The sequence below is a fragment of the Nerophis ophidion genome, linkage group LG23, assembly GCF_033978795.1.
Source record: "Nerophis ophidion isolate RoL-2023_Sa linkage group LG23, RoL_Noph_v1.0, whole genome shotgun sequence".
Lineage (NCBI taxonomy): Eukaryota > Metazoa > Chordata > Actinopteri > Syngnathiformes > Syngnathidae > Nerophis > Nerophis ophidion.
In genome coordinates, this window is record NC_084633.1 from 35,198,826 (window position 1) to 35,211,991 (window position 13,166).

At 40.0% G+C, this 13,166-nt stretch overlaps 1 protein-coding gene across 1 annotated transcript in view; it reads left to right on the forward strand.

Moving 5' to 3' along the window:
- The window catches only part of LOC133541148 (sarcoplasmic/endoplasmic reticulum calcium ATPase 1-like), a 114,904-nt gene that overhangs the window by 56,911 nt on the left and 44,827 nt on the right, over positions 1–13,166 (forward strand). Inside the window, exons 9-13 of the mRNA XM_061884261.1 lie at positions 669–824; positions 905–1,046; positions 5,966–6,132; positions 6,195–6,283; positions 6,350–6,452. Coding sequence (XP_061740245.1) covers positions 669–824; positions 905–1,046; positions 5,966–6,132; positions 6,195–6,283; positions 6,350–6,452 — 657 coding nt within the window. The remainder of the gene's footprint in view (positions 1–668; positions 825–904; positions 1,047–5,965; positions 6,133–6,194; positions 6,284–6,349; positions 6,453–13,166) is intronic.

The following is a 13,166-nucleotide window of genomic DNA, read 5'->3' on the forward strand; positions in this document are numbered from 1 at the left end:
TTGAGTATGACCAATGTATGATCCTGTACCCACTTGGTATCGAATCGATACCTAAATGTGTGGTATCATCCAAAACTAATTTAAAGTATTAAAAAAGAGACGAATAAGTGATTATTACATTTTAACAGAAGTGTAGATAGAACATGTTAAAACGGAAAATAAACAGAAATTAACTGTAAAAGAACAATTTGATTAATTGTAATTTTTTACAGCTCGTCCTTTATAATGTAGATAAATGACACAATATGTTACTGCATACGTCAGCAGACTAATTAGGAGTCTTTGTTTACTTACTTACTACTACTTACTATTACTGCTTTAAATGTAACTTGGATATTGGGTTTCATTATGTAAAGCGCTTTGAGTCACTAGAGAAAAGTGCTATATAAATATAATTCAATTTAAATTGTCTAGTATGTTCACTATTTTGATTAAGGATTAAGTTACAATATTAAACACGTTTTATGTACCTTAAGATTTTTTGTTCAAATAAAGCCAATAATGACATTTTTTGTGGTCCCCTTTATTTAGAAAAGTATCGAAATGTATCGAAATACATTTTGGTACCGATACCACCCTAACCACTACAATTAGCATCGCTGAGACAACAAAAAACATGTCGAACTCAAACAATAGTTGACGACTTTGCGGCGTATTTCGCTCTTCAGGGCACCAACATCGCTGCCGGCAAGGCCACCGGCATCGCCGTGGCAACGGGCGTCTCCACCGAGATCGGCAAGATCCGGGACCAGATGGCCGCCACCGAGCAGGAGAAGACTCCCCTGCAGCAGAAACTGGACGAGTTTGGGGAGCAGCTGTCCAAGGTGGAGGCCACAGACCACATGAAATAAAAGGTGTGTGTGTGTGATGACAAACATGGCTGACATTTCTCCGTCCTCTCCAGGTCATCTCCCTCATCTGCGTGGCCGTTTGGATCATCAACATCGGCCATTTCAACGACCCGGTCCACGGGGGCTCCTGGTTCCGCGGCGCTATTTACTATTTCAAGATCGCGGTGGCTCTGGCTGTGGCCGCCATCCCTGAAGGTAAGCCCATGGAATTCCCTCTTGTTGCCCATGAAGATTACCATAACTCAAATTGACCTCCGGCAGCTTGTGCACTTGATACCTTAACTGCTGACCTATTAAATACCAGAAGGTGGCCTCACTTTTACGTGACGTCAGCCTTCTAACTCGGTACTAGACAAGGTTATGCTGTCATCGGTTGCCTTTGTGGAAGAAAACAAGCTGCTTTAATGTCATTTATTTCACTTCCAGGAGGGTTTATTGCTACAAACGACAGGCTTTTTACTTCCTACAAACCCCGTTTCCATATGAGTTGGGAAATATGAACAGATTACAATGATTTGCAAATCCTTTTCAACCCACATTCAGTTGAATATGCTACAAAGACAACATATTTGATGTTCAAACTCATAGAAAAAAAAATTTGGGCAAATAATAATTAGCTTTAGAATTTGATGCCAGCAACACGTGACAAAAAGTTGGGAAAGGTGGCAATAAATACTGATAAATTTGAGGAATGCTCATCAAACACTTATTTGGAACATCCCACAGGTGTGCAGGCTAATTGGGTATAAAAACAGCTTCCCAAAAAATGCTCAGTCTTTCACAAGAAAGGATGAGGCGAGGTACACCCCTTTGTCCACAACTGCGTGAACAAATAGTCAAACAGTTTAAGAATAACGTTTCTCAAAGTGCAATTGCGAAAAATTTAGGGATTTCAACATCCACGCTCCATAATATCAAAAGGTTCCGAGAATCTGGAGAAATCACTCCACGTAAGCGGCATGGCCGTAAACCAACATGGAATGACCGTGACTTTCGATCCCTCAAACGGCACTGTATCAAAAACGGACATCAATCGCTAAAGGATATCACCACATGGGCTCAGGAACGCTTCAGAAAACCACTGTCACTAAATACAGTTGGTCGCTGCATCTTTAAGTGCAAGTTAAAGCACTACTATGCAAAGCGAAAGCCATTTATCAACAACATCCAGAAACGCCGCCGGCTTCTCTGGGTCCGAGATCATCTAAGATGGACTGATGCAAAAGTGGAAAATTGTTCTGTGGTTCGACAAGTCCACATTTCAAATTGTGTCATCCGTACCAAAGGGGAAGCGAACCATCCAGACTGTTATCGATGAAAAGTTCAAAAGCCAGCATCTGTGATGGTAAGGGGGTTGCATTAGTGCCCAAGGCATGGGTAACTTACACATCTGTGAAGGCACCATTAATGCTGAAAGGTACATACAGGATTTGGAACAAAATATGCTGCCATCTAAGCGCCGTCTTTTTTATGGACGCTCCTGCTTATTTCAGCAAGACAATGCCAACAGTGTGACTTCATAGTAAGAGTGCGGGTACTAGACTGGCCTGCCTGTAGTCCAGACATTGAAAATGTGTGAAGGCTAAAATATGAGGCAGGAGACTGTTGAATAACTTAAACTGTACATCAAGCAAGAATGGGAGAGAATTCCACTTCAAAAATGTGTCTCCTCAGTTCCCAAACCATTACTGAGTGTTGTTAAAATTACTGAGTGCTGTTAAAACGAAAGGCCATGTAACACACTGGAAAAAATGCCCCCCTGACTACATTTTTGCAACGTGTTGCTGCTTTTAAATTGTAAGTTAATGATTATTTGCCCAAAACAAAAACAAAAGTTTGCAAATCATTGTGTTCTGTTTTTATTTACGGGTTACACAACGTGTCAACTTCACTGCTTTTGGGGTTTGTAATTCACACGTCACTTCACCTTCTTTTGAGGTTGGTTTGTTGGACCCTCTTTGAGTAAGTAAAATAAACAAACCCTGCTGAATGGCCAGAAAGAAACACACAAAGTGTAGAATGAGTACTGGACTGTACAAACAGGGCGTGACATAGGGGGCGCCACCTCTCCAAGGTGGCTGCGTCCAGTCTGTACTGTACTGCACAGGAAGTTAGATCTCCAAAATGGCCACGCCCCATTGCTTCTAGCGACATGCAAAATAAATGAATGAAATGTTTGTACACAGACATACTTCGCACACAGAGGCACCTTCGACTCAGTCTAAAAGTTTGCAAATAGAGGGTTCGTAGATGGAGGTTCTACTCTACTTCCATCCGCACTTCTGGAACTGTACTAAACACCTCAGTCTTGGGTGTGTTTAAAGTTTTCTTTGCTATTAGCATGTTTGCCCCTGGCTTTCTCTCGTCTTTCAGTGATAACGCTACTTTAATAATGATACTTAAGATTCTAAGAAATGTACTTTATTTTCCATAATGGAGGTGATTATTATTAACTTAGCAGAGCGGCCCCACAATGTGTATGGACTAGGGTTGTACGATATACCGGTACTAGACTAGTACAGCGATACGCTGGGGACATCTCTGCGCTGCTGGTCCGCCTACGCTTGGGATGGTTTCCTGCTGGCTCCGCTGTGAACGGGGACTCTCGCTGCTGCGTCTTGGATCCTCTTTGGACTGGACTCTCGCGACTGTGTTGTATCCATTGTGGATTGAACTTTCACAGTATCATGTTAGATCCGCTCGACATCCATTGCTTTCCTCCTCTCTAAGGTTCTCATAGTCATCATTGTCACCGACGTCCCACTGGGTCATTATTGTCACCAATGTCCCACTGGGTGTGAGTTTTCCTTGCCCTTATGTGGGCCTACCGAGGATGTCGTGGTGGTTTGTGCAGCCCTTTGAGACACTAGTGATTTAGGGCTATATAAGTAAACATTGATTGATTGATTGATATTCGGTACTATACGGCCTCTAAAAAGTACAGGTCCACGCTCCCCTCTTTTTAACGGGCATAACAGCACGCCGTCGACACGTCGCGTCACGACACTGCTGGTTTCACAAGCAGAGGAGCATGTTGGGCAGCGCGCACACACAGAGTACTTACAAACAGACAGTGTGTAGACAGAAAAGGGAAAATGGACGTAAAACGTCAAGATAAAGGTGAAGTTATAACACTGAAACACCCTCAGTGTTTTAGCTACTTCTAAATCACTAATCCTCGCCTCCATGGCGACAAATAAAGTAAGTTTCGTACAAGTACCATTATCACTGTAGGAGGAGGAATAGCCAAACATGCTTCACTACACAGTGTAGGAGGATACAATAGCTCACCGGCGTCACAATGTAAACAAATGCCATGGGTGGATCTACACCTGACATCCACTGTAATGATACCAAGTATCCAGTCGATACTATTATGATTACATGGCTATTTTTTTATCATCACAAAATCTTTTTTCGTTTCTTAAAAATGTATAATACGTTTATAAAGTCAGTAAATGTGTCCCTGGACACGTGAGTACTTTGAATACGACCAATGTATGATCGAGTAAAAACTTGGTATCAGATCGATACCTAAATATGTTGTATTATTCAAAACTGATTTAAAGTATCAAATAAGAGAAGAATTGGTGATTACATTTTAAAATAAGTGTAGATAGAACATGTTAAAACACACAGAGCATGTAACCAAACATAAACTCCATGGTGTTCAGGGATGAATAGTCTCTCCTATAGCTACTGTACTATTTTTTTCAGCTATACTTACATTAATCATTAGTAATGTAACAGCCTAGTTTTGAATGGCAGGGTCCCTGCTATCTCATGTTGATAAAAATATAACATTTACATAATAAAAAATCAACTACAGGTTTCCCAAATGCTGTGATAAATTAAGCATGAGTTGAGCATGTGGCCCCACTTTTAACTCTTTTTTTTTTTTTTTCAAATTCTTATTGCAAACGCTTATTTACAGTAAGTCATTGTGAACGTCTGCTTCTCCCCTTTCGGGTTTGACGGACCAAGGTGACCACAACACGTGGGTTTCAAAGAGGAGAGTTTTTATTTTTATTGTAGTTGTCGTCCAGGTTTCTTTTGTTGGTTTTCAGCAGTCGGTCCCTATTTGCAGATGATGTGGTCCTGATGGCTTCACCTGGCCAAGATCTTCAGCTCTCACTGGATCGGTTCGCAGCCGAGTGTGAAGCGACTGGGATGAGAATCAGCACCTCCAAGTCTGAGTCCATGGTTCTCGCCCGGAAAAGGGTGGAGTGCCATCTCCGGGTTGTTGAGGAGATCTTGCTCCAAGTGGAAGAGTTCAAATACCTCGCAGTCTTGTTCACGAGTGGATCGTGAGATCGACAGGCGGATCGGTGCGGCGTCTTTAGTAATGCGGACGCTGTATCGATCGGTTGTGGTGAAGAAGGAGCTGAACCGGAAGGCAAAGCTCTCAATTTACCGGTCGATCTACGTTCCCATCCTCACCTATGGTCATGAGCTTTGGGTCATGACCGAAAGGATAAGATCACGGGTACAAGCGGCCGAAATGAGTTTCCTCCGCCGGGTGGCGGGGCTCTCCCTTAGAGATAGGGTGAGAAGCTCTGCCATCCGGGAGGAACTCAAAGTAAAGCCGCTGCTCCTCCACATCGAGAGGAGCCAGATGAGTTGGTTCAGGCATCTGGTCAGGATGCCACCCGAACGCCTCCTTAGGGAGGTGTTTAGGGCACGTCCAATCGGTAGGAGGCCACGGGGAAGACCCAGTACACGTTGGGAAGACTATGTCTCCCGGCTGGCCTGGGAACGCCTCGGGATCCCCCGGGAGGAGCTGAACGAAGTGTCTGGAGAGAGGGAAGTCTGGGTTTCCCTGCTTAGGCTGTTGCCCCCGCGACCCGACCTCGGATAAGCGGAAGAAGACGGATGGATGGATGGATGGATGGAGACAACATTAATATGGATACATATTTGTTTTAGCCGCTAAAAATAAATAAGATGTCAGCCAGAGGGAATCTGCGTTTGTCATTGACAACGGCATACGTTTTTAATTAAAATCGTCCGATACCGATTAGTGACCAAACGATGGGTACATCCCTAAAATATAGCTTCCCAAAGATGTCGCCAAGTGCAACCAGGAACGTGACGTGTCTCTTGTTTCTTCCCAGGTCTGCCTGCCGTCATCACCACCTGCCTGGCCCTGGGAACGCGACGCATGGCCAAGAAGAACGCCATCGTCCGAAGCCTTCCCTCCGTGGAGACCCTGGGTTGCACCTCGGTCATCTGCTCTGACAAGACCGGGACCCTCACCACCAATCAGATGTGTGTGACCAAGGTAGGATCCAACGCGGCGACTTTGTCTGAGACACTTTCTAAAGCACCGATGTTCCCCGGCAGATGTTCATTATCGACAAAGTGGACGACGGGAATGTCACTCTCGGCCAGTTCGACATCTCCGGCTCCAAATACACGCCCGAGGGAGAAGTGTAAGCAGTACAAACACGAAGGGTCCCTCGCTCACGATGCAAATCTCACTCCGACTTTTTCCTCAGTACCAGGAAAGGTCTGAATGTCAAGTGCGGCCAGTTTGACGGACTGGTGGAGCTGGCCACCATCTGCGCTCTTTGCAACGACTCCTCTCTGGACTACAACGAGGTCAGTCCAGCTGAGGAGGAAACCACCAGTTAGAAATCCAAACACCCCAAATCAGGGCTGTCCAAACCACACAATGAGAAGTCAAAGCATGCGGAGCCATTTTGAAACCACCTTTGAGGCTCCCTTTTAAGCAGCAGTATAGTGTAAAAACAAGTTGCCTCCGTATTGAAGCTATGATCATATACAGTACAGGCTAGGGCCGGGCGATACGGCCTTTTATTAACATCTCGATATTTTTAGGCCTTATCGCGATACACCATATATATGTGGATATTGTGCCTTAACCTTGAATGAACACTTGATGCATATAATCACAGCAGTATGATGATTCTATGTGTCTACATTCAAACATTCTTCTTCTTACTGCATTCATATATGCTACTTTTAAACTTTCATGCAGAGAGGGAAATCACAACCAAAAGTGTATTTATTAAACAATTATTAGATAGATAGATAGTACTTTATTGATTCCTTCAGGAGAGTTCCTTCAGGAAAATTAAAATTCCAGCAGCAGTGTACAGAGTTGAAATCAATTTAATAAAAAGTAAATAATGGGGGTTAAAATGGAAACAAAATAGAGAAATATTACAATAAGAATAAAAAATAAAAAGCAACAATGGGAATAAAAATATAACAGTAAAATAAGAATATAACAAGACAAAGTAGGCAGTAGTGACCATGTTATGAAAACGCATTGCACTGTTATCAATCAATCAATCAATCAATCAATGTTTATTTATATAGCCCTGAATCACAAACGTCTCAAAGGACTGTACAAACCATTACGACTACGACATCCTCGGAAGAACCCACTAAAGGGCAAGGAAAACTCACACCCAGTGGGCAAGGAGAATTCACATCCAGTGGGACGCCAGTGACAATGCTGACTATGAGAAACCTTGGAGAGGACCGAAAGCAATGGATGTCGAGCGGGTCTAACATGATACTGTGAAAGTTCAATCCATAGTGGCTCCAACACAGCCGCCAGAGTTCAGTTCAAAGCGGATCCAAGACAGCAGCGAGAGTCCCGTCCACAGGAAACCATCTCAAGCGGAGGCGGATCAGCAGCGTAGAGATGTCCCCAACCGATACACAGGCGAGCGGTCCATCCTGGGTCTCGACTCTGGACAGCCAGTACTTCATCCAAGGTCATCGGACCGGACCCCCTCCACAAGGGGGGACATAGGAGAAAAAAGAAAAGAAGCGGCAGATCAACTGGTCTAAAAAGGAGGTCTATTTAAAGGCTAGAGTATACAGATGAGTTTTAAGGTGAGACTTAAATGCTTCTACTGAGGTAGCATCTCAAACTTATTGTTTTACATCCCCTGTCATCCTAGTACCCCCCGCCCCCCGCCCCAGAGAGGAGTTGTACAGTCTAATGGCGTGTGGGACAAAGGAGTTTTTGAGTCTATTAGTCCTGCACTTGGGATGAAGCAGTCTAGCACTGAACAGGCTCCTCTGGCTACTGATAACGCTATGCAGAGGGTGACTGGCATCATCCAGGATGCTCACTAGTTTGTCCACAGTCTTCTTCTCTGCCACCGTCACCAGTGTGTCCAGTTTCATTCCCATTGTAGAACCGGCCCGCCTGATCAGTTTCTCAAGTCTGGAGCTGTCCTCCTTAGTTGTACTGCCCCCCCAGCACACTACCATGTAGAACAGAACACTGGCAACCACAGACTGGTAATACATCCACAGGAGTTTTCTACAAATGTTGAACGATTGCAGTCTCCTGAGGAAGTACAGCCTGCTCTGTCCTTTCTTGTACTGGTGGTCAATGTTAACAGTCCACCCAAACCCCGAGGTACTTGAATGAGTACACGGTCTGTACCTCAACTCCCTCGATCACAATAGGTTATGACCTATTAAGCAGTGGCATTAACATTCATGTCATTTCATAACAGAAAGTGCAAGATTGTCAGAGACATTTTAAAACAAGCTATTTGTGCACTATTGTGCATGATGTCACTAAGATGACATTTTAAAACAACACTAAATTAAAGGGCCCTTTTTGTACAATACGCCACTACAATAGTTTAAAACAAATAAAGTGCACTTTTGTGCATGATGTCACACAAGATATTTCGATAACTGTCAAATAAAAATGAGCTGCATGATAGGAAATCATGCAGCTTTTGATCGATTTTTGAGCACCGTTTGTTTCATATTTTCAATGGAACATATAAAATGTTGGTGTTGTTTACTTGAGTCATATTGCAGTCTGCACGTATCTCTTATGTGTGACTGCCATCTACTGGTCACACTTGTCATTACACCATGTAGCAAATAAAATCGTTTTGAGGTTGGTAAGCTCAACTAAAGTTATTCCGTACATTAGGCGCACCGGGTTATAAGGCGCACTGTCGATTTTTGAGAAAATTTTTTAGGTGCACCTTATAGTCCGAAAAATACCTTAACTACATCAAATACATAACTCCACATGTGCTTATTCATAGTGTTGATGCCTTCAGTGACAATCTACAATGTAAATAGTCATGAAAATAAAGAAAACACATTGAATGAGAAGTTTTGTCCAAATGTTTGGCATGTACTGTACATCTGATGTATGACACCTAAAGACTTGCAAAGTGTGCAAGTAATAAGCTTTGATCAAAATAGTATCAATCTCCTGAGACATTGTGAGAAATAATCAGCTAGACCAGGGGTGTCGAACCTGTTTTCATGAAGAGCCACATGGCAGTCAGAGGGCCGCTTACAACAGTGAATGAAAGAACATAAAAGTATAATCGTCTCATTATATTATTGCATATGCATTTGCTTATTTGATTTGTGTACGTACAAATTGAAGGAGAACTTGCTTTGAAATCGTAAGTCAAGGTGACAAGCAGATGTTAAGTATTTGTTGTTATTTTTACAAACTATCATACGGTATGTAATACTTAGGGGTGCTAAAAGATATTTTTTATCACATTTGAATCCAGATGTATTTATATTTTTATTAATAAATTAAAAAAACAAAACCTGTTTAGGCCATCTCTATGTTTACTTGGTGCACCAAAAGGAGGGTTTGTAACCTGTAAGCTGTTTTGTTAAGGTGCTGTTATTATTATACCAAATAATACGGTGCAAAAATCAGGTTGAATGGAGAATCGTGTTGAATCGAGTATCGATTATGAATCAGATCCTCACCCCAAGAATTGGAATCGAATGGCGAGGTGCTCAAAGATTCACCCCAATAACAATTGAATATTCGTATACCGTATTTTTCGGAGTATAGGTCGCACCGGCCGAAAATGCATAATAAAGAAGGAAAAAAACATGTATAAGTCGCACTGGAGTATAAGTCGCATTTTTGGCGAAATGTATTTGATAAAACCCAACACCAAGAATAAACATTTGAAAAGCAAATTGAAATAAATAAAGAATAGTGAACAACAGGCTGAATAAGTGTACGTTCTATGAGGCATAAATAACCAACTGAGAAGGTGCCTGCTATGTTAACCTAACATATTATGGTAAGAGTCATTCAAATAACTATAACATATAGAACATGCTATACCTTTACCAAACAATCTGTCACTCCTAATCCATAAATCCCATGAAATCTTCTTCCTCGATGTCGCTTCTAAACAACTCTGCCAACTCCAAAGGTACGCGCCGTTTACTCTTGTCGTTTTCTGCTGCATATTTCACTGCGTCCAGCTTGTAATCTGCAGTACATGATTTCCTTTTCGGTGTCATTTTTTTTCAGCTTATTTCAGTTTTCATAAATTTCCGCCAAAGATGAAATGATCCATTTTAATAGCTACGGCAGTAGCATAAAGCAGTTAGCATCCCATGACCCTCCCCCGCCAAATTCTTTTTGGTTGACGTGTCTGTGACGATTGCTGACATTTTCTTCGTCTCTTCCGCGAATGAGATAAATAATATTATTTAATATTTTACGGTAATGTGTTAAAAATTTCACACATAAGTCGCTCCGGGGTATAAGTCGCACAAAGTATGAAAAAAACTGCGACTTATAATCAGAAAAAAATGGTACATACATTTTTTTTTCTGGCCAAAATGGAAATAATGAAAACATTTAGTAAGAAAGATGAAGTATCCATATTATTTCAAGGCTTTCGCAGGCCTATTTTTATGACGTGTCGGCCCGGATCTGGCCCCCAGGCCTCGAGTTTGACACGTGTGTGCCAGACGTAAATGAGGACCTACAGATCCCTTCCCCATCGATGACAATGCTAATCATGTCGACTTGGTGAGAGATAACAATGTATTACTTTGCGATGATCCAGAATCTAATATTGTTGCTCCTAAATATAAGGAGGATGATCTACAAGTTTTAGAAGCCGTTTGCTAAACAGATGTAGTTTTTTGTCAAACACTAAGCATCATGTAACAGATATACAAACATAAAAAAAACAATCACATACTGGACAATGTCTGCTCTTACTTTGATGAAGACTGATGAGATGTTTGTATTTTCCCCTTTAGATGAATAATTCATCATGATGCACACGGAGGGTTAGCAAGGAAAAGTTTCCCTACAGACACTGTCTTCGGTTGTGTGTGTTGGTCAATGAATGTCACAGATGAACAACTTCTAGATGTATGCCTGAATCCTCCTATTATCCAGACGAGAGGCATGATTTATAATCTTGAGTAAATATGACGAGTCGAGACACGACAAAGACATCGATAAAGAATTGTTTGTCTGCGTTAGCACTTATAATAACAATCTTATTAATATTTGGTTAATATTCAGGTCACAATAGCTATAGAGAGTATTGTTGATGGGTTTTGATTGTGTTTAGAGGGTTTTGTGGGCAAAATAGAGAGCTCCCATTGGCTACATGGCAATTGGAGCCTTAAATAGGTCAATTATTCATAACGTTGATTATAGTTTCTTATTATTTGGATAGATAAAAATCCTACTAAAATAATCAGGGATCCAAAAGTGTTAAAAGTAAGTCAGTACTTTTTTTATTTGTCTTACTTTCAGCACTTAAATCTGTAGATCAAATTCAGATCCAGCCGTCGATTATAACATTTTATGATTGTTGAATTCTATTTGTTTGTTTTTGTCATGCGACTTTGTTTTTTTATGGGGGGGAAAAAAGGACCTTCCTCATCCAACTGTTAACAATAAGTCATACATTATTTTAATGTTTTTTACTATCAACGCTTAAATCTCTCGATCAACTTCAAATCTAACGGTCAATACAAAGTAAAACATTTTCAAATTTAAAACAAATGTTTTATGCCTTTTTTGTTAAAGAAAACTTTGTTTTGTATGGCAAAACCACAAAATGTGCAATATTTTCCCCAAAAATGGTTCAAATTGGAATATTTAATGTGTGGCAATTGGAACCTTAAATAAGTCAATTATTCATAATGTTCATTATAATTTATTATTATTTAAATAAATAGCAATCCTACTAAAATTATCAGGGATCCAAAAGGGTTCTACTCATAAAAGTGTTAAAAGTAAGTCAGTTATTTTTTTATTTTTTTTCCGGCATTTAAATTTCTAGATCAACTTCAGATCCAGCCGTCCATTATAACTTTTTATAATTGTTGAATTCTTTTTGTTTGTTTTATGCCTTTTTTGTCATAGAACTTTGTGTTTTATGGAGGGTAGGGGCGGACCTCACTCATCTAACTGTTAAAAATAAGTCATACATTATTTTAATGTTTTTCACTATCAACGCTTAAATCTGTAGATCAACTTCAAATCCATCCGTCAATATAAAGTAAAACATTTTTCCAATTTAAAACAAATGTTTTATGCCCTTTTTGTTAAAGAAAACCTTGTTTTTTATGGCAAAACCACAAAATGTGCACTATTTTCCCCTCAAAAATGGTTCAAATTGAAATATTTAATGTGTGGCAATTGGAACCTTAAATAAGTCAATTATTCATAACGTTGATTATAATTTATTATTTTTTTATTTTAAAAATTTTTTTCTAAAATTATCAGTGATCCAGAAGGGCTTTACTCATAAAAGTGCTAACAATAAGTCATAGTTTTTTTGTTTTACTATCAGCTCTTAAATCTGGAGATCAACTTCAGATCCAATTTTAACTTTCTATTATTGTTTATTTTTGTTTGTTTGAATCTTTTTTTTTCAGAACTTTGTTTTTTTATGGGGGGATGGACCTCACTCATGAAAGAGTTAAAAACAAGTCATACATTATTTTAATGTTTTTTACTTTCAGCATGTAAATCTCTAGATCAACTTCAAATCAGACAATATTAAGTAAAACATTTTCAAATTTTTTAAATGTTTTATGCATTTTGTTTTCCAATTTAAAACACATTTTTATGTTAAAGAAAACCTTGTTTTTATGGCAACACATAATAATATTGTGCAATACCGCCCCCACACCCCAAAATGGTTCAATTTGGAAATTTTCATTAAAGTGTAAAAAACAAGTCTTTTTTTAATTTTTTTAAATGTTTTTTACTTTCAGCACGTAAATCTCTAGATCAACTTCAAATCTGTCAATATAAAGTGTATGCCCTTTTTGTTAAAGAAAACTTTGTTTTTTTATGGCAAAACCACAAAATGTGCATTTTTTTCTCCCCCCAAAAAATTGTTAAATTTGGAAATTTGCTGCGTGACAATTGGAGCCCTAAATAGGTCGATTATTTATAACGTTGATTATAATTTATTATTATTTAATAAATTATAGAGCTTTAACTTGCACTTACAAATGTAGCGACCAACTGTTTTTAGTGATAGTGTTCCT